This window comes from Neomonachus schauinslandi, chromosome 1 (assembly GCF_002201575.2).
Source record: "Neomonachus schauinslandi chromosome 1, ASM220157v2, whole genome shotgun sequence".
Lineage (NCBI taxonomy): Eukaryota > Metazoa > Chordata > Mammalia > Carnivora > Phocidae > Neomonachus > Neomonachus schauinslandi.
In genome coordinates this window covers 164,649,185-164,675,636 of record NC_058403.1, presented here as the reverse complement: position 1 = coordinate 164,675,636, position 26,452 = coordinate 164,649,185, and the positions used below count along the sequence as shown (strand labels likewise).

At 50.8% G+C, this 26,452-nt stretch overlaps 1 protein-coding gene across 1 annotated transcript; it reads right to left on the bottom strand.

Moving 5' to 3' along the window:
* Positions 1–6,809: 6,809 nt before the first annotated feature.
* On the bottom strand, positions 6,810–24,741 carry OXTR (oxytocin receptor). Its single transcript, XM_021695095.1, has 2 exons — positions 23,817–24,741; positions 6,810–7,057 (listed from the first exon to the last, which is right to left on the bottom strand). The coding sequence occupies exons 1-2, from the start codon at positions 24,739–24,741 to the stop codon at positions 6,810–6,812; spliced, it is 1,173 nt and encodes a 390-aa protein (XP_021550770.1).
* Between the last annotated feature and the right edge of the window lie 1,711 nt (positions 24,742–26,452).

The following is a 26,452-nucleotide window of genomic DNA, read 5'->3' as shown; positions in this document are numbered from 1 at the left end:
CACTGTGTTTTGTGTGTGTCCAGAAGGTAGGTACATGTCCCGATGAGCTCCAAAAATACAGTTTGCTGCCCTGAGAAACAAGCGGGGCAAGTTGGTTGGCCCTCCTCTGGGCCAAATTCAAGAGCCAGAACAGAGCTGGGTTCCTCTTGGGCTTCTTATTCGCTGGCTATTTGCTCCCCCATGTTCCTTGGGAGATTATTTCCCATTGGGTTCTGTTGCTCTGGGCCAGCCAGTGGTCACCAACAGAAGAAAATGGCCCTTGGGCTAGAAGGGGCGGGAGTCCCTCCCTGGGCACCACTGAGGGCAGGGCCTGAGTTAAAAACTCTCAGAACCTCCCCTTTGGCTCACCAGACTCCAAGGCCCTGGCCCTGGTGCTTGGCACATGCACCCCTTCAGCCTTCAGAAATGTGATGAGGTCATAAGGTCCAATTTGTGCACGTGTGGACTCACTATGGACGTAAAAAACAATAGCAGGGGCATATTCCACCTCCTCCTCACCTAACCCCACTGGGGGTGAAAACCAGCAATCTTACATTCTTTAGACATATTTTTCCCAAGATTGTTATCCAGAACTTAGTCCTCAGAAAAAAAAGGTGGGGGGGGGGGGGCTTTTGTGATTACATTTGTTTGGAAAATGCTCTATATTTCTCTCAGAGATTTTTCAGTAGACATCAGTATATTAAAGGCTCTGACAAGTCCCGCAGTGAAGAAAACTGTTCAGGCCAGTGTCTCCCAATCCCACTTGACCTTTGTTTCCCCCCATGTAACACCCATTTAAGTCTCATAAAATGATGGTTCCGCAGCAGGTTTTCAGAGGCTTCAGCTCACTGGTGCCTGGACATGAGCCCAAGGGGTGTTGGGGAGCAGTATGGTGGAGCAGATAAGGAGACAGGACACAGGCAGCCTCAGTTCCAGTCCTGTCTCTCCTCCTAGCTGCCTTCTCTGGTCTCAATTTTATCATCCATAAAGCGATCCCTAATGTCCATCTCAGCCCTAAAATTTTACTCATTTTTGCTTTTTCTAGTATCTTATTATGCCATTTTTAAACACAGAGGAAAGTTGAAAGGTTTGCACACCATCTAGTTTTGACAATGAACGTTTTACAGCTCCTACTTTGTCACAGCTCTCTCCATCCACCAGCCTCAGCTTTCTTTGTGCATGTTTCTTTTTTATGCATTTTAAAATAAGCTGCAGATATCCATATTTTTACTACTAAACACTTCAGCAGTCATCCCTTAGTTTTTTCTAGGTGGGGCAGTTACAGCCCAGAGAGGTCAGCTCTGGACTTGCCAAAAAGACACCCAGCAGGCCAGCACTGGAGTAAAGCAGCTCCTGCCCACTGCTCTTTGCTCTATGCAGGGGCTCTGCGCGTTTTCAGGTGGATTGAGTGAGCCCAGGCTCCTCCTGCTGAAAAGGTTTAAAGTCAGTATCACTTACATCCTCCTCGAAGGGGGCTGCCCTTCCAAACATCTCTTGAAGGCATTAGGCCATCAGCTTCAGACTTGGCATCTTGGGTTGTGCAGAGATGTTTCACCACCTCGACATTTTCTATAACCTGATTTGACTACAGCTCCAATTTTTGAAGCTTGCTCTCTTTCACTAGGGGCAGATGATAGCAGGTGCTCAATTACCCGTGAAGTTCACAGAACTGGAGAAAGGGCACACAGTTAAGATGGATGTATGTCTGAGAAGTTCTGTTTCTTCCAGGAATCTCCTGGAGAAGTAGCAGGAAGAACAGCATGGGGGCGTAATGGGAACAGGCCAGAGGAGGAGGCGGGGTGGAGTTCCGCTCTCTCTCATATGCTACATTCGGCTCATCAGGGACTCTGGCGCAAAATGCAGCTCCAGAGTGTGAGTCCATGGAACCCAAGAATGAACGCGAACCCATCTGTGGTTCTGCAGGTAGCCCCCTGATCTCACTGGAAGAAATATGTGTTAGTGTCCCTTCGAGGTGACAGTCTAGAATCCTATTATCTCCAGAGTTAGACAGTGGCACACAGTGGGTGTGGCTATGTCATATATAAGAGATCCGTGCCTGGGTCTTAGAGCCTTTTTTTTTTTTTTTATGGAATTCTGACAAATAGTGACTGAAGACCATGGGACCAGGTCCCCACCCCCACCACACCCCATGTGTACTTCTGTCATAATCAGGCAGAAAACTCTGCCATCCTGGAGGGGAATCCAAGTCCACAAGCCACCAGACACGATCACTGTTTTAGGGAGGGAGAAAGAGGGCAAAGCAACGTATGAAAAAAAATTGTTTATTCAGTGCGCCTTTTATAAAGCAGTTGATGAAGCAGACATCTTGGTATTGGCCACACCATTCACCGAAAGGCACAGTCCACGAGGGTATGGCAAAAATCACCACGGTAGAACAAAAGCGAGGAATCCACATTTTGCATTTAGTGTTGTTTCATTGCAATTGAATAGAAAAGGTTAAGGACTTTGAAACCAGGACCTTTGTAAAAGGCAGCCTCCTGCAGTTGTAACCCACAGATCCATCCCCAAAGGAGCACAAACTGTGTGAGAGATTATTTTTTCAGGGCCGAAAGAAATAAGGCTCAGAGTCTTCAAGTGTTCACATTTCACTTTTGACCATTGCAATAATGAAACATTCCAGAAGAAAACCTACATGTTCCAATTGACTGGCACCTCCAGCCATGCCTTTGGTTTGCCAACAGGTCTGACACTGTGGGAGAAAGTGGTATGCAGACCTCGGGCGTGGGGTTTGGGGAAGGAGGACAGAAACAACCGGCTCCAGACAGTGATCAGGACCCTGCACTCATGCTTCCAGGCTCGGTTAGAGAAAGACTGAGACGATGAAGATATTCTCCAGCACAAGATTGGGAGGGGAGGGGTATAGAGCCACGGGTGCTGCTGAAATCCAATGCCACTGATTTGCTGGTTCTAGTGCCCAAGAACCTTGCATCTCCAGGGTGCTCAAGAAGGTTGTGCCCCTAGTCAGAAAAATCTGTGAATTGCTGTCCCCTTGATCCCCAGTGGCCTCTGTTAGCTGCTAGGGCAGCAACTTCCCCGGGAACAGCGGAGGAGAGGGCATCTCTGGCTGGTGAGCAGGGAGGCTCAAATGCCAACAGACCCCACCATGGCTGCATGTGCACCCAGAGTGCCCCAGTGGTCCCAAGCATGGCCACGAAGACCCCCAACCAGCATTCCGTTAGCTTCCCAAAGAGCAGGGACTGACTGGTGTTGACACTCTTGGGACATGTCACAGCAACACTGTCTCTGGGTCTAAAGATAATACAGTCTTCAGTGTCCAGTTAGTACTGAAGATCTTATACTAAACAGTAAGAATCTGAGTACTGGAGTTTCGGTGCATGCCTCTCTTCTCCTTGAACACCTAGAGCATGTGCATAAATGTGTGGGCGTGTACATGTGTGCATAACGCAGTGTGCAGGGAGGAGAGGACAGTGTATAGAGAGAGTGAATCTATGGCTTTGCGGAAGTGCGCCTGTTTGTATTACAGTCCAAAAAATATGTAAAAAAATCTTTTTAAAAACTGCCCCAGAGTACCAATGAGCTGGCCAGTCCCCATCAAGTAACCTCTGATCTAGAACATCCTGTATTTAACAACCAAAGGTAGTTTTTGGGCACGGTCATATCCTTCCTAAAGGCCGAGAGGACACGTGAGAATGTGTTTACCAGGTAAATAAAACCTTTGAGACCTTTGGTGAATTGCTCTTGTAAATAAAACACAACAGTGTGCAGCCACAAGACTTCCCTTGTGCCTTTCCTAGAGCGGGATGGGGGGATTACCACCAGCAGCATCTTCGTCCAAACTGGAAACATCAACTCTTGCGGAAAAACTGAGTAACTATTCCTCCTAAATGGTGAGTCATGGAGAGAAACAGAAGCTCAGGGAGATTCTAAGGAATTCATCCTTCCAGCTGGCCACCTCTGAATTCGGTTGGTTAACATTTCATTGTTGTTGTTAACTTCTTTCACATGTTCAATTCAGTGGTTTTAGCATATTCTAAAAACTCACCTACCATCATCACTAATTCTAGAAAGTTGTCATCACCCCCGCCCCAAATAAAACCTGGCATCTATTCGCAGTCACTCTCCATTCAGCCCAGCCTGCAGCCCCTGGCCAGCACGGTCCTCTAACTTTCTCTATAGATTTGCCTATTCTGGACATGTCACAAAAACGGAACCATACAGTATGTGGCTTTCTGCAATGGCTCCTCCCACTTGGCATCATGTTTTCAAGGGTCATCCATGTTGCAGCATGTGCCAGGATTTCATTCCTTTTTATAGCCAGATACTATGCCACTATACACACAGACCATATTTGCCCATTCATCTGTTGATAGGCATCTGGGTAATTTCCACTTTGGGCTATTACAACTGATGGTGCCATGAACATTTATGCACAAGTTCTTGTACTTGTGTATGCTTTCATTTCTCTTGAGTAAATACCCAGGAGTGGCATTTCTGGCTCATATGGTCATTCTATGTTTAACTTTTTGAGGCACAGCCAAAGTATTTTCCAAGTGGCTGGACCATTTTCTATTCCCACAAGCGATGTAGGAGAGTTGCAATGACTCTCTATCCTTGCCGGCACCTGTTGGCGCCCATCTTTTTGATGACGGCCATCTCAGTGGGTGTGAAGTGGCATTTTGCTGTGGCTTGAATATGCATTTTCTTAATGAATAATAATATTGAGCATCTTTTCTTGGGCTTATGGCCATTTTTATGTCTTCCTTGGAGAGGAATATTTATTCAAATATTTTGCCCCTTTAAAAAACTGGCTTATTTGTCTTTTTATTGTTAAGTGGTGAGAGTGCTTGATATATTCTGGATAGGAGCATATGATTTGCAAATATTTTCTTCCATTCTGTGAGGTGTCTTTTCACTTTTTTGACAGTGTCCTTTGAAGCAAAAAAATTCTATACCCCATTTTTGATGAGGTTAATTTATCTATTTTTCCTTTGCTTGTGCTTTTGGGTATCATATCTAAGAAATCATTGCCTAATCCAAGGTCACAAAGATTTACACCTATGTTTTCTTCTAAGAGTTTTATAGTTTTAGCTCTTATGTTTAGGGCTTGCAGCATTTTGAGTTTATTTTTATACACAGTGTGAGGTAGGAGTCCAGCTTCATTCTTTTTTTTATTGAAGTATAGTTGACGTACAATGCTATATTAGTTTCAGGTGTACAACATGGAATTCCAACAATTCTATGCATTACTCAATGCTCACCACAGTACACTTACTGTGTCACATACAACGGTATTACAATATCATTGACCATATTCCCTGTGCTGTACTTTTCATCACTGTGACTTACTTGTTTCATAACTGGAAGTTTGTACCTCTTAATTCCCTTCACCAACTTCATCCTTTTGCATGTGGATATCCAGTTTTCCCAGCACCATTTGTTGAGCAGACTGTCTCCCCTACTGAATTCTTTTGCCACACTTGTCAAAATTCAATTGGCCATAAATGTGAGGGTTTATAACTGCACTCTCCATTCTATTCCATTGATCTATTCCATTGATCTATTCCATTGATCTATTCCACTGATCTACATGTCTATCCTTATGCCAGTACCACACTCTTTTGATTACTGAAGATTTGTAGTAAATTTTGAAACCAGGAATTGTGAATCCACCAACTTTGTTCTTCTTTTCAAAGGATCATTTGGCTATTCTGGGTTCCTTGCATTTCCGCATGAATTTTAGGATCAGCTTATCAATTTGTGCAAAGAGGCCAACTAGGATTTTGATAAGAGAATGCATTGAATCTGTAGATCATTTTGGACAGTACTGTCATCTTAATAATATTTAAGTCTCTGATCCATGAACATAGGATGTCTTCTTCAGTTTCTTTCAATGATATTTTGAGTTGTCAGGGTATGAGTCTTGTAGTTCTTTTGTTAAATTTATTCCTATTTTATTCTTTCTTATACCAGTATAAATGGGATTATTTCTTAATTTCATTTTCATATCGTGAATTGCTAGTATAAAGAAACACAATTGGTCTTTGCATATTGACCTTGTACCCTGAAACCTTGATGAATTCATTTATTCGTTCTAATGGGTTTGTACATGGGTATGAACTCCTTAGAATTGTCTACATACAAAATCATGCCATCTGCAAAGAGCTTTACTTCTTCTTTTCCAATCTGGATGCCTTCTGTTCCTTTTTCTTTCCTAATTGTTTCATGCAAATATTAGCTTCTTAAATATTTTCAACCCAAGTTTTAATCGACTGCCTATACCAAATGGCTTCATAAGGGAATCCCCTGTTCCTAGGGCCACCTTCGGACATGCTGGTGCCCAAGGATGCTAGGATGGTTCCATGCAAAAGTAAAAGCACTCTGAAGTCAGGAGGATATTATCACCACCCTCCACATCTGAGGTCCCACTCCCGTTCCTTATTCTGAGCTCAGAACAGTAAGCTTCCACACACCTATCCTATACTCACCAGCTTTCACAAGACCCCAGAATAAAGGACTAAAAAGATACTGAAGTGAAATGACAGGTCCAGGAGAAAAAAAACAACCCATGCACCAGCCAGAGGTGGGAGTGGGGGCAGGGTATATAAACACCCGTAGGAAGCTAGGGGAGACCCAGGAACTGTCTGATGGCTGAGTCATCCCATCATCTTCCACCACAGAGACTACTTCCCAACCCATGCTAGAATTTCCCACCCCACTCAAGCTACCCCAAGGTGTGGAAGGGTGCAAACTGAAAGGTACCTTATACATACATGCACACGGCCACCAAGGGGTGGACTGTCTACGTCTGCACAACCTGAGCCACGGGAGGCAGTCCTGGCCCAGCCCAGTCACACCGTGGATGGCTGAGAGCAGCTCCTCTGGCTGGAGCTGTGGCAGCTCAGGACAAAGGTGGATGAGTTGCTCTTTTTGCTGACGCTGGTCTCTCCCGGACGGTTGCCCTTCAGGTAGCCAGAGGAGCAGCAGAGGAAACGTTGTACAAGTTCATGGAAGAGGTGGCCCGTGAAGAGCATGTAGATCCAAGGGTTGCAGCAGCTGTTGAGGCTGGCCAGGAGCATGGCTATGATGAAAGCCGAGGCTGAAAGGAGGATGGGGGTGTGGGGGGAAAGGAGAACAGGCCATCACTACTGGAGGGTCATCATCATTACTTGAGAACAGCCTTTCCTAGGTACCAGGTGCTGGGTCACAAGACAAAGAAGTAGAGAGATAAAGTCTGTCTGCCTTCCATATTGTGGCTCTGGGCATGTGCTTAGCCTGCCCTGCCCCCCACCCCCACACACACACCCAGCCTTCCCAGGCTCAGCCCAGCCCTAGAATGCTCCCTGTCCTTTCTCTCATCAAAAGAGTACCGCCAAATGCTTCTGTATGTAGGAGGTGCATTCGTCACGGCCACCTGTTCATTCATAACTCACCCAGCAAGTATCCAGTGCCTACGACTCCGAGTGCCCAAGAGCACAGTCTGGAAGCTGCCAGACCGAGTTTGTAGTCTTGTTCCGCCAGCAACAAATTACTTTAGCTCCTCAGGAGACTGCTGTTTGCTAATCTTTCCATGCGGATAACAAGAGTATCCAAACCTCACGGGAATACTGCAAGGATTAAAAAAATGCCTGGTACACAGTAAGTGTCCAATATATGGTGGCTGCTATCGTGACCATGTGCCACACACCAGGCTAGGTACTGGGGACACAAAAATAAAATGAGCACCACGGGGTGGGCGTGATGCGGGTCAGGTTGGGCAGACCAAGGAGGGGTGTGACTCTGAGCAAATCATGGCCAGCCCCACAGAAACCGGCATTTGAGCTGATACCTTTAGGATGCTTATGAGTTTTCCAGGCAGAGAAGGGAGGAAGGGAGCTCCAGGCAGAAGGAACAGCCCAGGCAAAGGCATGGTGGCAAGAAAGCGTTGCCATCTTTGCAGTTGAGAATACTGAAAGTTCTGTACCCCTCAGAGTGCTGCTTCCACACAACAAATCAGACTTACACAAGAGAAAAGTTTACCCTGAAATTATTTAAGGCACTGGGCAGAAGCCATTATACTGAGGATTGACTGTGTTCCAGGCAAAATTAAGGATCAACTTCAAGACATTGCTTGTCACAAATTCAAGCTTCAAGAGGAAAGAAAAATTCCTAATCCTGGGGCGCCTGGCTGGCTCAGTCACTAGAGCATGAGACTCTTTCTTTCTTTTTCTTTTTTTTTAAGATTTTATTTATTTATTTGTCAGAGAGAGAGAGAAAGAGCACAAGCAGGGGGAGTGGCAGGCTGAGGAAGAAGGCTCCCCGCTGAGCAGGGAGCCCAATGTGGGACTCGATCCCAGGACCGTGGGATCATGACCTGAGCTGAAGGCAGACGCCTTAACCAACTGAGCCACCCAGGCATCCCAGAGCATGCGACTCTTGATCTTGGTGTTGTGAGTTCAAGCCCCACGCTGGGTGTTGACATTAAAAAAAAAAAAAGAAAGAAAGAAAGAAAAGAAAAATTCCTAATCCTACATACTTCCAAGTAGAGGAGGGGAAAAAATCTGAGTTTCTTGTAATAGACTTCAATCTGACAAACTGCAGATATCTCCCACCAGTGGAGGAGAATGAGCAATCCCTCCAGAAACCTGCAAGAAAAACAATGTACCCAAGAATGCTGCTCACAGCCACATCCTTAGCAGTGAAGGCAGCTACAAAAAGGCATGGAGAATCTGCTGGTCTTTGGTCTTTTCTGCATGAAGTTTTCAAAAAATAACTCCAGAATTCTGGGACACCTGGCTGGCTCAGTCGGAGCAGCGTGCGATTCTTGATCTCAGGGTTTTGAGTTTGAGCCCCATGCCAGATGTAGAGAAGACTTAAATGAATAAGTAAATAAAAACTTAAAAACAATAAATAATGCCAGAATTCAAGAGCTAAATCCAGGAAAGGATTTCTCACAGGGACAGTGAAGTCACAAGATCTAGATGCCATGACAGAGGCAGAGCATGGAGACATTTGTCAGCAAAGTCACCAACCACCAAAGGGAGAAGGATGATTGTCTGCAAGATGAATGTTTGGTTCTCAAAGTGAGATCCCTGGATCACCTGGGAACTTGTTAGAAGTGTAAATTCTCAGGCCCTACCCTAGACCTACTGGACCAGACTCCTGCGGGTGAGGTTCTGACCCACACACGAGCTGGAGAACCACTGGTCTAATTCCTTGGTGCACCTGTTGGCACAAGAGCAAACTACAGCAGATAAAACCAGAAAGTCTTGCACAAGAGAATCTTTAGGGAAGCAAAGGAGTAGCATCTAATCCTTAGACTGAAATAGTAAAGAATAGGAAAGTGGAAAAATGGAGGAGGGGAAAAGCCAGTACTGTTCGTTTTCTATAAAAGAGAATGAAAAAAATATATGTTTGATTTGGGTGGCTAAGAAGATGAACTTAAGTTTAGAAATTCTGGTGGGAAATCACCAAGACTAAAAACAGAATGTCCTCAAAATCATAATTAAATGTATAAAATAAAGGAGGCAAAATCAACACATCAAAAGTTAGAATTTAAAAAGGGCATTGAGAAGTAAACTACCAGACACAGAGGCAAGAATGCAGGCATGTAAGGACAGGAAACGAGGTAGAAGGACATAGCAGGAATGAAGCTCACACATGCACAGGAAGGCACCACCTTTTACTTAACTGTATATAGTTATAACTGTGTCTTTTCTCTTAAGCTATTTGCCTAGCTTTACATTTAGATCATTTAGCTTATTTATCCTATTAAAAAAAAGGCATACAGAAACATCAACAACAAAAAAGGAAACAGTTAATGAATTCCCAAGTCACCACGTGGAGATTTCCTACCGCCCCGTGGCCAGCCCAGGTGGGAGGAATTGGGACCAGGGCCAGCGCCTCTGCCCCCACCTGGTGGCCAGAGATATGAACGATGGGCCTGGCTTGGCTCCCTGGGGGATGGATGACCCTCTCTAAGCTGAACCTGCTCCTGTCAGGTTGCCAAAGGCTAAGGGTACAATTAGACTTTTAAAAATCTGGCAATATCCTAACCATCGAGAGACAGGAGTCCACAGTGGTGGAAATGCAAGCCATCAGCAGGGAGGAGAGCTCTCTGGGAATCAGAAACAGGCTGTGGAGGACATTACAGAGGAAGGAAGCAATAGGAATGAAGGCACATAAGTGAGAATGTCCAAGAACATTCAGGGACTGCCAGAGTTGGAGAAAAGGAATTTCACGGAGAAAGAAATGGGAAAGAACCAGGCTGAGGAGAATCTTGAATGTAGGCCGTCTGCGCTTTAGTCTATAGACAATGGGGAGCCCTTGGTGGTTTCTGAGCAGGTGACTGATTGATTGCACCTCACCAGCTCTCTGCACTTACTGGACCTTGTTTAGACCACACTGCTGCCCTTTCTGCTTCACAGGGCTGCAGACCAACAGGAACAGAACAAAGCACGGAAAATACTGTCCTCACGATTCACGATGCTGTTTCCAAGCAAGCACGTGGCAAGGTAGCAATGCTGACCATGGGAATGACTGCTCAAGCTCGCACAGGACCCTCTGGTTTTCAAAGCAGACTCATCCCCATCTTATATGTGAGGAAAGGGAAGCCCAGAAGGGAACTGACTTCCCCAGGGACACACAACACGTCACCCTGTGTTTCTACCTTAAACTAATGAAGTCTTTCTTTTTCAAACTAGGTCAGCAGGCACACATGTCAGATTCGTACCAGTTAGTGAATCCTCTCTGTCTGAAAGCAAAGACACAGGCTTGCCAGGCAATCACTCTTAGAGTGTGATTTGAGGGACAGAGTCAGAGAGCAACTACCCTTTGCCCACACAGATAGAAATGCCCCTGGAGGCTAGGTATTGCCTGTTCCCAGTGATGGTCTTTTATAATCTAAGTATATCTGGGATGGTAAACACATTACCTCCTATCAGATCACCCTTGTTCCTAGCAGAAATGTCTCCTGGCCTAGGCCAGGGACCAGCAAGCTATATAGTTTGGTCTATGGAGGCCAAACCCCACCTGATGCTTCTTTTTCTAAATAAAGTTTTATTGGAACACAGCCACACCCATTCATTCATAGATTGTCTATGGCAGCTTCTGTACTACAAGGACAAAGCTGAGTACCTGTTCCAGAGACCTTATACCCACAAGCCTAAAAGAGTTACTGCCTGGCCCTTTACAGAAAGCTAGCCAATCCTTGATGCCTGGAAGAGGGGCAGATGTTAAAAAGCGGCGGGAAGGGCTCCAAAGGGCAGGGAGAAACCCACAGAGCAAGCCCTGCCCACTTCTCCCCACACTACCATGAGAAGAACCGGGTGATGGCTTTGCTTTCAAGTTACCCAGACACGGCACAAATCCTGGCTTTGCCACTTTGTACCTTGTGTGTTCTAGGGCGAGTCCCCTAACCTCTCTTCACCTCCGTTTCTCCATCTGTGAAATGGGAGTAATAAAAAGAACTTTACAGAATCATTGCCAAGTTTCATTAGACAGGATGCCACGTACTCATCATGATTCCTGGCACTCGATAGAAGTAAAAACTTAATGAACTTAGATATTGCCATTATCACTACCATGATGTGTACACGCCCAGTAAATGCTACTTTTCTTAACGATAACAGAGTTAACGCCAACCCGTGTGAAACAATGGGGAGAGGCTGCTCCCTGGGCTGGGCTGTGTCTTGGAATCTGAGACAGCCCAGGGGGTGGGGTGGGGCCAGAGGGCACAGGACCCACTGGTTTAGCTTCTGGAAGCTCTACTGCCACATGGCAGTGTCCATCCAGTGTGGCTCTTGGGCCGGACCGCATGGCCAAGCAGGTCAGCTTATACATAGATTCATTTCCTGGCTCTAGAGGCCAGCACCACCAGTGTAACCAACAAGCTCATCTACCCTTCTCAGCTAGCTGGTGACTTGCAGACGGGTTTAAACAAACTGAGACAATGGGCCATCTTCAGGGAGAGCAAGGGGGTGCCGGGGCTCCACAAAGTCAAAGGTGTGCTGAAACAATGAACTAGCGATAGAGGAGAATGTTCTTGCCTTATTCCATCTTACTTGGGGCCCTGGGAATGTCTGATCTCGCCCTGTAGATTTCAGTGCTAAGATCCGTTTTAACTCACATGCAAGCCTGGACATACGCAGCTGGGGGACGCTGCTGTCTCGACACCGCAAACTGCCCGCTCTCCTTTCTGCTAGGGGCATTCCAGCTCCAGGTTCTGGGGCACGCCACCCTCTGGGTGTTCTTCTGTACTGAAATCCTTACCATGTGGACTGTCTTCTTTCTTTCTTTCTTTCTTTCTTTCATTTAAGACAGAGTGTGAGCATGGAGAGGGGCAGAGGGAGAGAGAGAGAGAGAAACTCAAGCAGTTTCTTGCTCCATGCCCAGCGCAGAGCCAGACTCGGGGCTTGATCCCACAACCCTAAGATCACGACCTGAGCCAAAATCAAGAGTCAGCCGCTCAACCAACTGACCCACCAGGCGCCCCAGGACTGTCTTCTTTCAAAACACAGCTACCCACAGGTAGCTGCTGGTGAGGCACCACTGAAAAGGTGACTCAGAGTGGTGCCACCTCAAGCTGGGTCTAGCAGGTCTGCAGCGGATGCCGTGGTGCCCCAAGCCGAGGTCTCGTCTTAGGACCCAGGGGCTCATTCCCCAGCTGCCAAGGAGCTGGCCAGTGAGGCTCTCGGCTGAGTTCCTCTCGGGGCACTGCCTTTGGCCAGAGCAGAACACCCAGTCCCAGGAGCAGCCTAGACCAGTCCATGCAAATATACAAAGGTCCACTCCTTTGCCTTAACTCAGGCTTCTCTGAAGGGCCGTCCCTGCTGGAAGCTCCAACCCTGGCCCCCGGCCACATGTTGGACAAAGCAGAGCAATGATGACGTCGGCGCAGAAAAGGAGGAGCTGAAAGTTAGAATCCACCAACTCCTCCTAAGGTGTGGTCTGCTGCTGGCACCTCCTCTGGGGCCAGGAGGGTGGGGGAGCGCTCACAGAGGGGCCGCGGTGGAGCACTGACAAGGGAGGAGCCAGGGACACAGGATTCAGGCGCAAACCCCTGGGGTCTGAATCCTCCACCTAATCCTTCTTTGAGCCACATCTACCATATGAGCCTTAACAGCCTTATCTGTAAATTGGAGGTGACACTTGTAAGGACTTTGAGAAAACTGGAGGGAAAAAGTGTAAAAGGGCTTTGTGAATGGCAGTGTTTATTCAGGTGATGGGTATCATTATTAACAAATAGGAGATATTACCAACCGCATCATTTTTTAAAGCCCAAAGTTTGGAGGCTTCTTATCCCAGGTCAATTAAAGAAAGTGTCCTTTGCCTGTTTTTCCATGACTTCAAAAATTAAAAAAAAAAAAAATTAAAACCCAGAGCCCTGGGGTTGGATGACATGACACCAAAGAAACTCCTGATCGCCCATCTGGAAAAGCTTACCCGGCCAGTGACATAAGAAACCCAAAAGGGAAGGTGGCTGCAACCCTGGGGAGGGCAGGATTTCAGGGTCTCCTGAAGGTGGGACCCCACCTCTTCTGCTTGCTCCCCATAAAAATAACATTCCTCCCCAGGACAGAGCCCTGAGTGACGCAAACTTCTCTCTCTGGTCCTTGCCAAAAAGGGGGAGGCACTGGTCCAGGGACTGGTCCTCACACCTGCCTGGCCACCAGCCTAGGGCTTTTCTCGGAGGAAAAGGAGGAGAAGGTCAGATGTTCTAGCATCCTTTCATGCCCTGTGCCTGCTGCCACAACACCAGCCCTGGGGACCTGCTCTCAAGGGAAAGACAGACGTAGAAGACAGCACTCTATTAAACACGGAGGCACAGCACTGGGAGGGCGGGCTGGTGGGCCCAAGCCTGGGCACTACGGGTGATCTTCAAGTGGGGGCTCCTAGGCGCCAAGCAAGAGATGTGAGCAGAAATGACCACCCGCCAAAAGCCAGATCCCTTGCTGGGCAATTTTACCCCCAGGAGACAGACACAACTCTGTATTTCCACTCAGCACTGTGATTCATGGAGGGGTGGGTGGCAGAGGGCCACTTGAGGACGAGGACGGTATGCCCCAAAGCGTTCCACCCGCCTACGAGCCTGGCTTTACTCAAGCCCCAAGAACTCCCATGTTTGGATTTCCCGGCACCCCCTCCACCCTGGCACCGAAGGCTCAAATTAGCCCCGAACAGCTGATGGGCAGGTGGCCAGGGCCTCTCTGGGCTGCGTTGTGCCTGAGGCAACTAAGGCATTTCACATACATTTCAAAGACGGACGGCTTAGCTAACATCTCTCCTCCGAGTCAAATCAAGCCCATCCACTTTTATAAGAGGCCCTCGCTCCAGACACCACTTACTTGGTTCAAGGACCCCCCTACCAGGGGATTGGGAATTTGGGTTTAAGTACCTTATTCCTAGAAGGGCTGTGTAAGAATTTGAGAGCTGTAGTCTACGGAAGCCTTTTTTTTTTTTTTTATGATTTTTGAATGTACACTCACATCAAGATTGAATACTAGTATGTATTGTAGAGTGCCTTTTTTGAAAAGACCACAATTTTACAACATTGGAATGGTTTTAAAATTCACAGATATGTGATCACCCCATGCATCATAAAGCCAGGGTTAAGAGCCAAATCTGTGGGCTACAGAGCTTTAAGTGAGCTTCTGTTATGTCACTGCCCAAATCTGGGGGACATGTTGAGTGCACTGGGCTGGACCTAAGGAATAACCACATTCTGGAAGCAGAAGAGCTGGGGCCTTTTGATAAACAACCAGCCCTTCTCTACCCTGCAGGGAACGACATACTGTGCAGCCAATTTCAGCCACAGGTACGAAGGCAAACTGCACATTTGATAAAAGAGGTAAGACATTAAAGACTTCTATTCAATATGTAGTCTATGGGCTGGCTCCATAGGCATCACCTGGCTGCTTGGTAAAAATGCAGACTCTTGGGCTCCCTCCCAGACCTCCCTAATCAGAATCTGCATTTTAACAAGATCCCCCCTGCCACATGATCTGTGTGCTCACCGAAGTTTTAGAAGTATCCCTCCAACAGGGAGAAAGATAATAATAAAGTAACCGCCCGATGATGTCAACATGGAATGTGCTTCTTTGCATAGCCAGCTCCTACTCATCCTTGGAAACCCTTTTCAAATGTTGCTTCCTCTCTGAACCCCTCCCGATGTTTTTTCCTCCAGGGAGACAGAATCAACGGCTGCCTCCTGGGGCACTCACCTGGGGGTGATAAATAAACACTGAGAGTAAATATCTCTCTTACTGCGGCATCCCTCCACATCGTCATTACTTACGTTTCCAGACTTGTGGCTGGGGGCTGGGTGTCATTTGTGGAAAACAGTTAAGAGTTCTATAAGGGACTGAACTGAAGTGAAGCACGAAATTAGCAGACAGGAAGTCCTGAGAGAACTGCTGAAAAGGCATAAAGGCAATCTCCCTGCTTGACAAGAGGAGAGGGCTCTAACACCGTGAGTGGATTCTAGTGCAGTTCCCTCTAGGAAAATCAAGTTCATACTCAGATATCCAGGTCTGGTGGAGAGAAAGAGAGAGAAATGGAAGGAGCAAGAGTGACAGTTCCGGCGTGAGGTGTGGGCCACGGAGGGCAGAGGCCCGTGGTACTGCAGCATCTGGCCGTGGCGGGGAAGTGTCAGCTCCCTGCAGAGCGGGACAGGAGACTCTGGCCACGGCTGGCCCTCTGTGGGTGGCTGGGAATCAGGATCACAGGAATCAGGGCTGGGACTCGACTGCCTGGTTACACCCCCTTCCGGCTCATCCCTTAGGCAAGAGTCCCTGCGACTTCTAAAACCCAGATCTAGAACCTTCCCACCTCCCCTCCTGCTGCCTCCTCCAGGTAAGGCTTTAGTTTCTCTTTACCTCTTAATGCTGGTTCGGAGCACCGATGGGCTTGCTACCAGTCCTCACCGGAAACTGCAGCCCCTCTGCTAAAACGGTGCTCCTGAGCTCACGACAACTCCCACCTCCAACGGCACTGCCCCAGCCCAGGACCTGACAGTTGGAATTTCTCTGCTTTTTAAAGCAGACGTTGGGGGCGTCTGGGTGGCTCAGTTGGTTAAACGTTTGCCTTCGGCTCAGGTCATGATCTTGGAGTCCTGGGATCGAGCCCCGCAGTCCGGGCGCAGTCGGTCCAGGCTGCCTGCTCAGCGGGGAGCCTGCTTCTCCCTCTGCCCCTCCCCCTGCTTGTGCTCTTGCGCGCAGGCACTCTACCTCACACGCTCTGTCTCATTCTCTCTCAGATAAAGAAAACCTTTAAAAAAAGAAAAAGCAGGGGCGCCTGGGTGGTTCAGTCGTTAAGCATCTGCCTTCGGCTCAGGTCATGATCCCAGGGTCCAGGGATCGAGCCCCACATCAGGCTCCCTGCTCGGCAGGAAGCCTGCTTCTCCCTCTCCCACTCCCCCTGCTTGTGTTCCCTCTTTCGCTGTGTCTCTCTCTGTCAAATGAATAAATAAGATCTTAAAAAAAAAAAAAGAAAAGAAAAAGAAAAAGCAGCCATTGATTGAGCACTTACTATACGCCAGGCACTGTGCCACTCACTGGCAGCCACAGCCCCCCCGCCCACAACCTAAACTCTATTCTTAACTCCAGAAAACTGGGCTCCGGGCAGGTGTAGTCAACTGCCCAAGGTCACGGCTGCCACTCCTTCGTGCTACACCTCGGGACCTAAGGGCCTGACACCAGCCAGCCAGAAAACGGGGTGTCGCTCCCAGAGCTCTGTAGCCCACCTTGGCCTGACTGTCCCATGTTTATGCAAATGCCAGCTGTCAGCCTCAGGAGGGCAGGTGAGGAACTGGGACGGCTCCCTGCAAACTCTCCTCACTGGAGGACTGAGGTATCAAAGCAGAGGTTGTGTGGACAGGACCCCTGGGACACAGTAATGACTGTTTGTAGAATGGATGCACTGGCCTTCAGAGGAGGAAGGAGACCCCGGAGGAAGCTGCCAAGTTGTGCCCCGCACAGCTCCTGGGAGCATCTTCTCACAGACCGTGAGGTAAAGGACACCCCCTTGGAACTGTGCCACAAAGCAATCCACACTTGGACTTGGCCTTTGAAGGATGGGTCTCCACAGAAGAGACTGGAGTGGGCATTCCTATGGTGGGAACAGAATCAGCATGAGTGCTAAGCAAAAGGACCCTGTGGGAACTGGCAAGCCGTCAGGGGTACACAAGGCAAATTGGCCAGAGCCCAGGGCAGAGGTGAGGAGGGTGCCCTCATTCCTTAACTATTAGTTCAGGCCATGCCTCCATAGGGGGTCTAAACCAGCGCTTCTCAACCAGGGGCGATTTTGCCCCAGGGGACATTCAGCAATGTCTGGAGACACTGTTGGTGGTCACGACTGAGGGAAAGGTGCCAGTGGGAACCAGTGGGCAGAGGCCAGGGATGCTGCTAAACATCCCACAGAGCCCTGGACAGACGCCCTCCCAACAGGGGTTACTGGGCCCAGAATGTCAGGAGCGCCGAAGTTGAGACACTCTGCTCTCAACCAAAAAGCTGCTAATGGAAAGGAAAGTACCACCACAAGAGGTGTGGTTCAGCTAGGATGGAGGGGTTAGCAGGTAGCAGGGGAGCTGAGAAGCGCAGGCTTTGAACCCAGAGTGCCCAGAGGGTGGTGCCCTGAGGGCATAGGCAGCGGGGGGGTTGGGGGGGGGGGTTGGGTGTTTCAGCAAAGAGAGCCCAGGAATGTAAAGATGTTGGGGCCACAAAGAGGGTGCAGGGCTCTGGGGCCAGGGCAGGAACCAGCTTTCTAAAAGCACCCAGGAGATCCCAAGGCCAAGCGTGGAGGACCACCTTGAAAATGCTGGCCTGGCGAGGAGGGGCGGTGTGACGGGGCGGCCTTTGGTGTGGGAGGATGTAGGTTCAAACCCCAGCTCCACCCTTTACTCAACAGTGTCCTTGAGCAAGTCTTGCCTCTCTAGGCCTCAGTTTCCTCCTCTGTAAAATGGGGACAAAGCCCCCTTACCTTGCTGTGTTCGGGTGAGGATGAGACGTGGGGCTGGGTACTCAACAAGTGGGGGTTCCTGTTAGCAACTACGCTAACTCCTCATGTCACTGAGGCCGATGCCCACAGAGGGTGTCCTGTTCTATCCCCACTGTTCAGCTGGGAGTGACAGAGGCCCACAGATCACCCAGAGACTTGCCCCAAATCACAGAGATGGCAACAAGACCAGGTCTCTGAAGGGGGCTGTCACCACTGCCCAGTGCTGTCTCCCGGGACCGATGAAGTAGGGGCCGGGAGAGCACAGTTCAGCCCCCAGCCAGCCCCTGCCCCTGGGGGTGAGCCCCGTGGGGTTCCCTTCACCTCCATCACTTGTCAGTGCAAAGCGGTGGGGTCGTCAGGTGGGCCAAGCTCTCAGGCATCTGACCGGCCAGCCCAGCCTCTCTAGAGAGGACCTAGAGCTGGGAGAGGCCTGCTCTGCCGCTGACCTCCTGATCCACAGCCCCCCACAGCCTCCCCACCCCCCTCAAACCTCCATCGAATGGAAGAAGTGTGCAGCAAAGCCTCACCCAACAGATTTTTTTTTTCTGCTATTAATCAAACCTCTGGGAGGAGGGGGGATGTGAAGTCACCTGGGACAGAAACCCAAAGGGAAAGCATTCGCATTAGCCAAGAACACAACTCACAACTGCTTAATGACAAGAGTGTGGTTGTTAACTGTCCATCTAATTGCAATTTATCCCCAGAAGGGCCAAGTTCAAGAGCTCTTCATGGCAGAGAATGATCTGTCCAATCTCCTCCTGCCCTCCCTCCCCCACTGCTCTGCCTATCAATGGCTCACCTGAAGGGGAGACTCTCCGAGGGGCCTGGCCCACCCAAACCTTGGGCACAATATCCTTGAAAAGGTGAGGTGGATAGGCCACATCGGAGGGACCACAGTTCCACAGAAAAAGGGAGGAGGAGCTGGGAAGCTCATTTTCAGACAGGAAAACACTTAACACCAGGCCTCCTGTGCATTTCCACCTTCTTCCTGGTACAACATTCCTGACAGATGTTTGGTTGCCCCCAAGTGACTGGGCGCTCACTTCTTCACCAGGCAGCCAGTTCCGGTGTTGGAGGGCTGCTTAGAAGATCCTTATTTCTCTGGAGTCCAAATCCACACACACATCCCAGCCCATCTCGAGCACCTTTCTCTTCCCACATCCCTTGTATTTGCTCAACCAGCATTGGCTGAGCTCCTAATGGGTGCCCAGGCCTGCGCTTGGCATCGGACACACACCAGCGAGCAGGACAGAAGGTGTCCCTGTTGTGACCAGGCTCACAGTCCAGCCTTAACAAGTTTCTCCTCCACATACCAACTTCTCTGGATGCACTGCCTATTGTCTACAGGCTCTGCTTCCCTCCCACGCCCCTCCGCCTGGGCTCTCAGGAGAAAAATGACCATCTCCTCCCTCAGGAATACCTGCCAAGATTCTCAGAGTCAATCCCAAGAATGCAAACAAAACTCATAACAAGTAGAATGCGGGAAGAGGAGAAGACTGACGTTGATCACATGGCCCCCAGGTGCCACGAGGCACACCATGTCATTCTCCTAACAACCCCACAGGTAGGCTTTGCTTCCTTGATGACACACAGGAGGAAGCTGAGGCCCAGAGAGGTCTAACAGCTTGCTCAAGGACACACAGGAAAAAAGGACAGGGCAAGCTCCAAACACAGGCCAGCCATGTGCTTCTTTCCCTGCACAAACCATGCAGGGTTCCACAGTGCCTGCCAGCTGTCCTGGCCCACCAGACAGGTCCCTTGGTCCTTCTGCAGTCTCTGTGCACTGGAGGTCCCCACCCTGTTCTCTGGGCATTTTCTTGCTCCCATGGAAATCAGCTGGTTTGAGAGAAAAGGGGACTATTCTGCATATGGCTCATCTATGAAGTGTGAGTGAGATTTTTTTTTTTTTTAATTCAAAAGCTTCTCCCCTAGCTTCCAGGCACCTTCTGGTGAACAGAGAGGAGACACAAATAGTGTTCTGTGTGGACGGGTGGCAACCACTGCCCCATCAGCCAACCTGTCCCCCCTCCTCTCTCATCTCTGCCTACTGGACCAGGAATTTCACAAAAAGTAGAGCTGGAGACTCAAAATCAGCCCCACCACAAACAAGCAGCATCAATGAACCCCTGGAAATACAGACACACCCCCTCTCTACCTCCTCCCTCCCAACTACCCCAGGTCCGAGTCCTTGGGACAAGCAGCAAAGCAAATCCCACTGAGTTCAAGGTGAAAGGTTGGCGCCAAATCTTTGACAGTGGAATTTGCTTGTGAAGATACATATGGGGCTGGTCCACCCCCGCCATGGGTGTCTGGTCTCACCAGCCTCACTAAAGCAGGGCTCCAGCAGCAGGGGACTGCTCTGGGTGGGGAGGAGCTCATTAATTACCACGATGCTCCTCTCCCTTTTCTCTGTTTTTCTTCTGAACAATGGAAATATTGAAATTGAGAGTTTCCTTCTTTGCTCTGGCTCTTAGAAAAAGGAAGCCCCGTGTGCGGCTCACCTCTACACACAGAGCCTTTATTATTATTATTACTATGATTATATTATAATCTTCCTATCCTTTTCTCCCCTTTATCCAGGTTTCCTTGTATCTACTTTGTCTTGCCACAATACCTGAATCTTTGTGGCCAACCTCTCATTACTTTTGGAGCAAAGTGAGCTCTAAACCCATAAAGGTGGCGCTTGGTGTGAATGAAGGTGTAGGAGGGAAAGAAGTCCATCAAAGGAGAGACGTGTGAAAGGAGCGCCTGGGTTTGGACAGAAGGCCAGGGCGCACAAACCCTCACGGAGGCAGGGGCTGTGAGGCTGGCCAAGGGCCACGCGGCCAGCTGCCAAGGCAAGCGTGCCTTCTCCAACCCCTCTGTCAGCCCATGATCTTTAGCCTGTGGTTCCAGAGCTTCTCCTTCCCTCAGAGGTTTTCATGACAAACCAATGCCACGTGCATCCCACTCCCTCCACCTCTCTCTGTACCCACGGGCCCCGGGCCTCCCGGAAGAATGTCTGGCTGCTCTCCTGGGCTTCCTGAACTTCCAGCCTCCACCCCCCAGGAGATGAGCAGAGCAAGGGGCCCAGATCTAGATATTTTGCATCTCTTCTCAATTCCCTTCCTCTTGGAAAGTGAGGGCTGTGCATTCCTTTCCCAGTGCTGATCAAAATCTCTTGAGTAGCTCAACTGTATCTTTGTTTTGTTCCTTAACACTTGCCGATAGCCTCCAGATGGAGTCACGTCTCCAAAGGGACTATAAACACCATTATTTCTGATGGCCCAGGCTGCTACTTGTAATTATCCCAATTAATGCCAAGTGGGCACGGAGCTTGCGGTCCACTCAGATCCCCACTGCAACCCTGAGGCCAGGGCATGACTTGGCCAGGCTGGCGACCAGAGCCCAAGTCCTCGGTGCTTGATAGGCCCGTTATATGGGGACTGAGTGCCCACTCCTCACAGGAGTGGCATCATGAATCCCCTGCCATGTTGTCTGCATTTGTTCTCTTCTTGGAGCACCCAAGACAGGGTACAGAGGAGGATGAGGGGGACCTGGGCTTTCCATGTGGCACCCACCCTTTCCTCTGAACTGGGAAAGAAGCAAAGGAACAGAGGGAAGACCTGAGGTTCCTAGAGTCTATTTCTCTCCCTGCTCCTGGAGCCTGAGAGCAGGAGCCTGGCTCTACCGAAGGGAAATCCTCAGGGGACCACATGTACCCAAAACACCTCTGGCCCCCACTTTAGTTGGGTGCTCTCTCTCTCAATCTCTCTCTTCCTGTGTTTTAAGACAAAGACATGGATTATCTGATGTCCTTTTAAAGCATAGGAAAGATGGAAACCTCACTCAGTGATTAGGATATGTGTTGACCATATACTCTCATTCTTTAGGGAGGAAAATAGGAAGAGGAGAGCAGGTGAGGGGCTGGACAACAAGAAGTCATATGAAGAGGGGGTGGGGGAAAGAAGGAGGGAGAAAAATTCACCAGGCAGAAAAATGAGTGGGAGAGGCCAGGGGAGGGAAAGAGAGAGGCATGAATGAACTGAATGTTGAAATGTCCTCATTCTAAAAGCGAGACACTAAGGGTCAAAGGAGAGAAGGGGACCCCTCACCCAAAGTCCCACACTAGTAAGGGCTAGAGGGAGGGCTCCCCAGTATCTGTTCAGTATCGGTCTCACTTCCTCAAGGACTGGTGTTAGAGCTCCTCAAGACCCAGGTCTGGCATCTCTTTGGCTCCTGCCCAGGAAATAAGTGTAGCCTGACGCCTTAATTAGAAACACCCACTGCTGGCTTTTGCCCAGCCCAACTCCCTAGTTCTGTGTCCTTCATCAGAAGGCTGGCACAGGAGGAAAGAGCTGGGGTGGGAGCAGGAACCCCCAGCTCTAGTCTGCCTCCGATTGGCTGTGGGACCTGGAGCAAACACCTTCCCCCTCTGGACCCCTGAACCCTTTCTGCAACGTGGAGCAGGGCTGGCTCCGCTGCGTCTGCACAGCAATCCTCCCCCGACACTGCCGGAGCCTGCTGTAACACAGGTGCTCCGTATGTGCTGAATGATAATTGCCCAGGCCACTAAGAAAAACGCTAGGTTAACAGGCAGGGCTGGGTAAAGCCAGGAGTCTGTGGTTCTGGAAGAGAGCAAAGCGAAGTTATCCAGCTGAACGAAGGGAGATTTCAGCTTCCACGGGATGGGTGTATTTTAGACTTCTGAGAGCAGGAGTGATTATATTTAGAAATGGGACATTTCTGCAAAAAGGGTAAAAGCAAACCCCTCGATCTACTCTTAGAGTCATTAGAGTCACCTGCATCCCAGTGCAGTGCTATGGGCTTACCCTCAAACAAAATGTCTGTCATTCACCATCACTGATCATCCCTCCTGATCTTTGCAGATAAGCTATTGGAATTGTGTGCAATGAAGGCGAAGCTGCCTGGAGCTCCCAGCAGCCCAGCGCTGGCCACAAGCCCCAGGACCCAAGGAGCTCTCTGCTCCCCCAAGCTCCCTCCCCACAGACCAGCCCATTCTACCTTCTCCTCCAGGTCTTCCCCACACCGCCCTCAGCCCAGCACTCAGCAGTCCTCCCATCTGGAGAGCACATTCCCTCCCTACAGAAATCACCCAGCCTCCCAGATCAAATTGGGAAGTTTGCATCTTTGTATTGGGGCTCCCATCCTTTTACCGCCCCTCCCCACCCCACAGGACAAGCAACCGAATCTGGCCCTGGGCACCCCCAGCCACCGCAAGCTGCCCAACCACCCCCCAGCCCCCGCACTCACCTCTCTGCCTTTCGAGACTCACCGCCTCCAACAGGCCAGGGGTTCAGCGACTCGACCTTACATCCCCACAACACCCTGCCCCGGACCTACTCAGGTACTCAGCGCCAAGCTGGACAAATCAAATAGCCCACCTTCTGCTGCCCTCATCCAAACCAGACCCCCTGTGCTCAGGTTGATTTGAACTTAAAGGGGAAGTTCAACATAAAGTAAATTTAAAGTGGTGAGCTTGAGCTTGGACCGCGGTTCGAAAGTTACTTCCACCACTGCTAACCAGGTGGGAAAGTCAGTTGAACCTCAGTTTTCCCGTCCATAAAAAGGAACCATATGCCCCATATGTAGCCCAAGGACTGTGCTAAGGACCTTGTGTGCATTTTCTCATTTCATCCCCCTGATGAGAGCCAGTACTTTCATCATTATGGCCATTTTACAGAAGAGGAAGTCAAGGCTCAGGGAAGTTAAGCCCCAAATCCCTTGGCCAATGGATAATGGAGCCATGACTCAAACCCAGCTCGGCAGGATTCCAAGGCCCGCATCCCCCGCACGAGCTCCCCAAAACCCTGTCGGTGCGGAGGAGGCAGGACGAGGACCCCGCCCCGCCGCGCTCCCTCCTCCGGGTTTCCCGCCGGCGCTACCTTCCTTGGGCGCATTGGCGTCCCAGACGCTCCACATCTGCACGAAGAAGAACGGCGTCCAGCACACGATGAAGGCCAGCACGATAATGAAGGTCATCTTAACCGTGCGGATCTTGGCCTTGGAGATGAGCTTGACGCTGCTGACGCGTGCCAGAGCCGCGCGCCCCGCGCCGCCCGCCGCCGCACCCTCCGGCCCCTCTGCAGCCGCCGCCGCCGCCGCCGTCTTGAGTCGCAAGTTCTGCCAGATCTTGAAGCTGATGAGGCCGTAGCAGGCGGCGAGCACGATGACAGGCACGATGTAGACCGCGAGTGTGATCCACGTGATGTAGGCCTTGGGCCCCCACGGCTGGATGAAGACGGCCCAGCAGTCGAAGACGCCGTCGGCCACCTCGCGCAGCGAGAAGATGTGCACTTGCGGCGCGCTGGCCACCAGGCAGCCCAGCCACGTGGCGAGCACGGCCAGGCGGTCCGCGCGGCGACGCAGCGTCCGCAGCGGCTGGCAGATGGCCAGGCAGCGGTCGAGAGACATGAGCAGCAGCAGGTAGGTGGAGGCGAACATGCCCACCACCTGCAGGTACTTGACCAGGCGGCACAGCAGGTCGGGCCCGTAGAAGCGGAAGGTGATGTCCCACAGCAGTTGCGGCAGCACCTGGAACACTGCCACCACCAGGTCGGCTATGCTCAGGTGCTTCATGAAGAAGAAGAGGCGCGAGTGCTTGTGGCGCGTGGTGCGCAGCGCCAGGAGCACGCACGCGTTGCCGCTCAGCGCCAGGAAGAGGATGAGGCACAGCACGGCCACCTCCACGCGCGCCAGGGCCTCGTTGCGCTGCGGGGGCCCGGCGGTGCGGTTGCCCTCGGCTTCCGGAGGCGCCTCGCTGCCGTTGACCGCCTCCGCGCTCCAGTTGGCCACCAGCGCGCCCTCCATGACCGTGGCTGCTGCCGTGCGCCCCTGGTCTTCAAGCCCTTTAAGGAGTAGTGCGCCGGGGTGGGGCCCGACGCGCCTGGGGGGGGCGGGGGTGGGGGGGCGCTCCTCGGGTTCCGCTCCCTGAGACTCCGAGGGCCGATTTGCTGGTCCCAGCCTGAAACAATCCAGAGGCCCCTGTGAAGACGAAGCACTTATCTCCCGACGCACGTGCGGCTCAGTTGTTCCCTTCCCAGGAACCCCACATTATTTGGGACTAGGGGCACAACCGCCAGCCCGGGGGTGTTTCAGCCGCCACCCCAGAAATCCCCGTTTGAGGTACCTCCTCTGAGCCACTGGAAATGAGCGGGAATCTACCAGACTGCCAGTTTCTTAAGATTTTAAGTCACTTGTACTGGGGGAGAGGGGAGGGTCCTAATCACTTTCCTCCGGGACTGGGCCTCCTAAACAGGCCACCTCTCCCAGAGAGCCCCAAAGCAGCTGTCCGCCCCACCCCACCCCCGACCCTCAGCATATGCATCTTCCCGCAAGACGCCCCAAACAGCCATCTCTCCTTACTCCAGTTACTTCCTCCAGAGATCCCCCCAAACAGCCACTTGCTTGGGAAACTCCAGCTCAGAACCATCCCCCTTCAACCTCCTATTTCTAAGACGTTTCGCATCCGCTCTCACCCCCGGAACTTCCACAACGACTGCTTCGGTGGGACCCCCATTCCAGCGGTCTCTCCTGGAAGAACTTCTGTCTCAATACCTACCCCCAGGACGCCCAACTGCTGTTCCGGGAAGCCCTCCCATGAGAATCCTCCCCAGCCCAGCTGCCTCAGGAAGCCGATGTGGTCTTGGCCCTCGACAGTTAAGGGTTCTGCATCTTGATCCTAAGCGGTCTCTTTGCAGTCTGTGGGAGCATGGGGAGTGCCTCCAGGTGCCAGGGGCGCGAGGCACCCCACCACCTCCACTCGGGTTCCAATGGCTCCCCCAGCCCCAGCCAACCCGTCTACCCGTGCGCAAGACCCAGCTACCTGCACCCAGTCCTCCAGCTGGCCTAAAGTTGGCTCCCCGGGGAAACTGCACCGCTGCGGACAGCTCCGAAGACGCGTGCGCTCCCAGGCCAGGTTGGGATGGCTGCGGGCGGCACCCAGCCTGATACTATCGTGAGGTCTCAGACTCGGAAGCCTCAGCTGGAATTCCCCGCGCCCGCACCTAACTGGTCACTGGATAGGGACAGAAGGCGAGCGAGGAGCGCAGCCCAAGCTGTGCGCGCTGACAGCGTCAGGATGCGGCGCTGTCGGCTGGCGGCCCGCTTTTCTGCAGCCTGGGGCCGGGGCTGCACCACCACACGTGGCCGCTGGGAGGCGCGGAGGGCCGGCCCCGCCAACCCCTGCCAAGCCGGGTTAAGTCGCCCCGGGTTCGCCCCAGAGCGGCAACAAACAGGCTTCTCTCACAGTGGCTTAAAACTGCAAGAGGGAAGGAGCTCATAAATAACCCGCATGGTTTCTTCCTTTCTTGGTTTGGAAGCTTCTGACTCTCAGGCAAACGGGAAGCTTGAATAGCGGTGTTTTCCCCTGAGTAGATGGTGATGAAGTTGCAAAGGCATTTAACTGACATTTCCCAAACATCAGGTTAATTTCAGCACTTATTTTTCCCTCCCGGGAGCCTGATGTACTGGATTTAGCAGTGAATTCAAGTAAGTCCTTGCTTTGGAATACTTTTGTTCC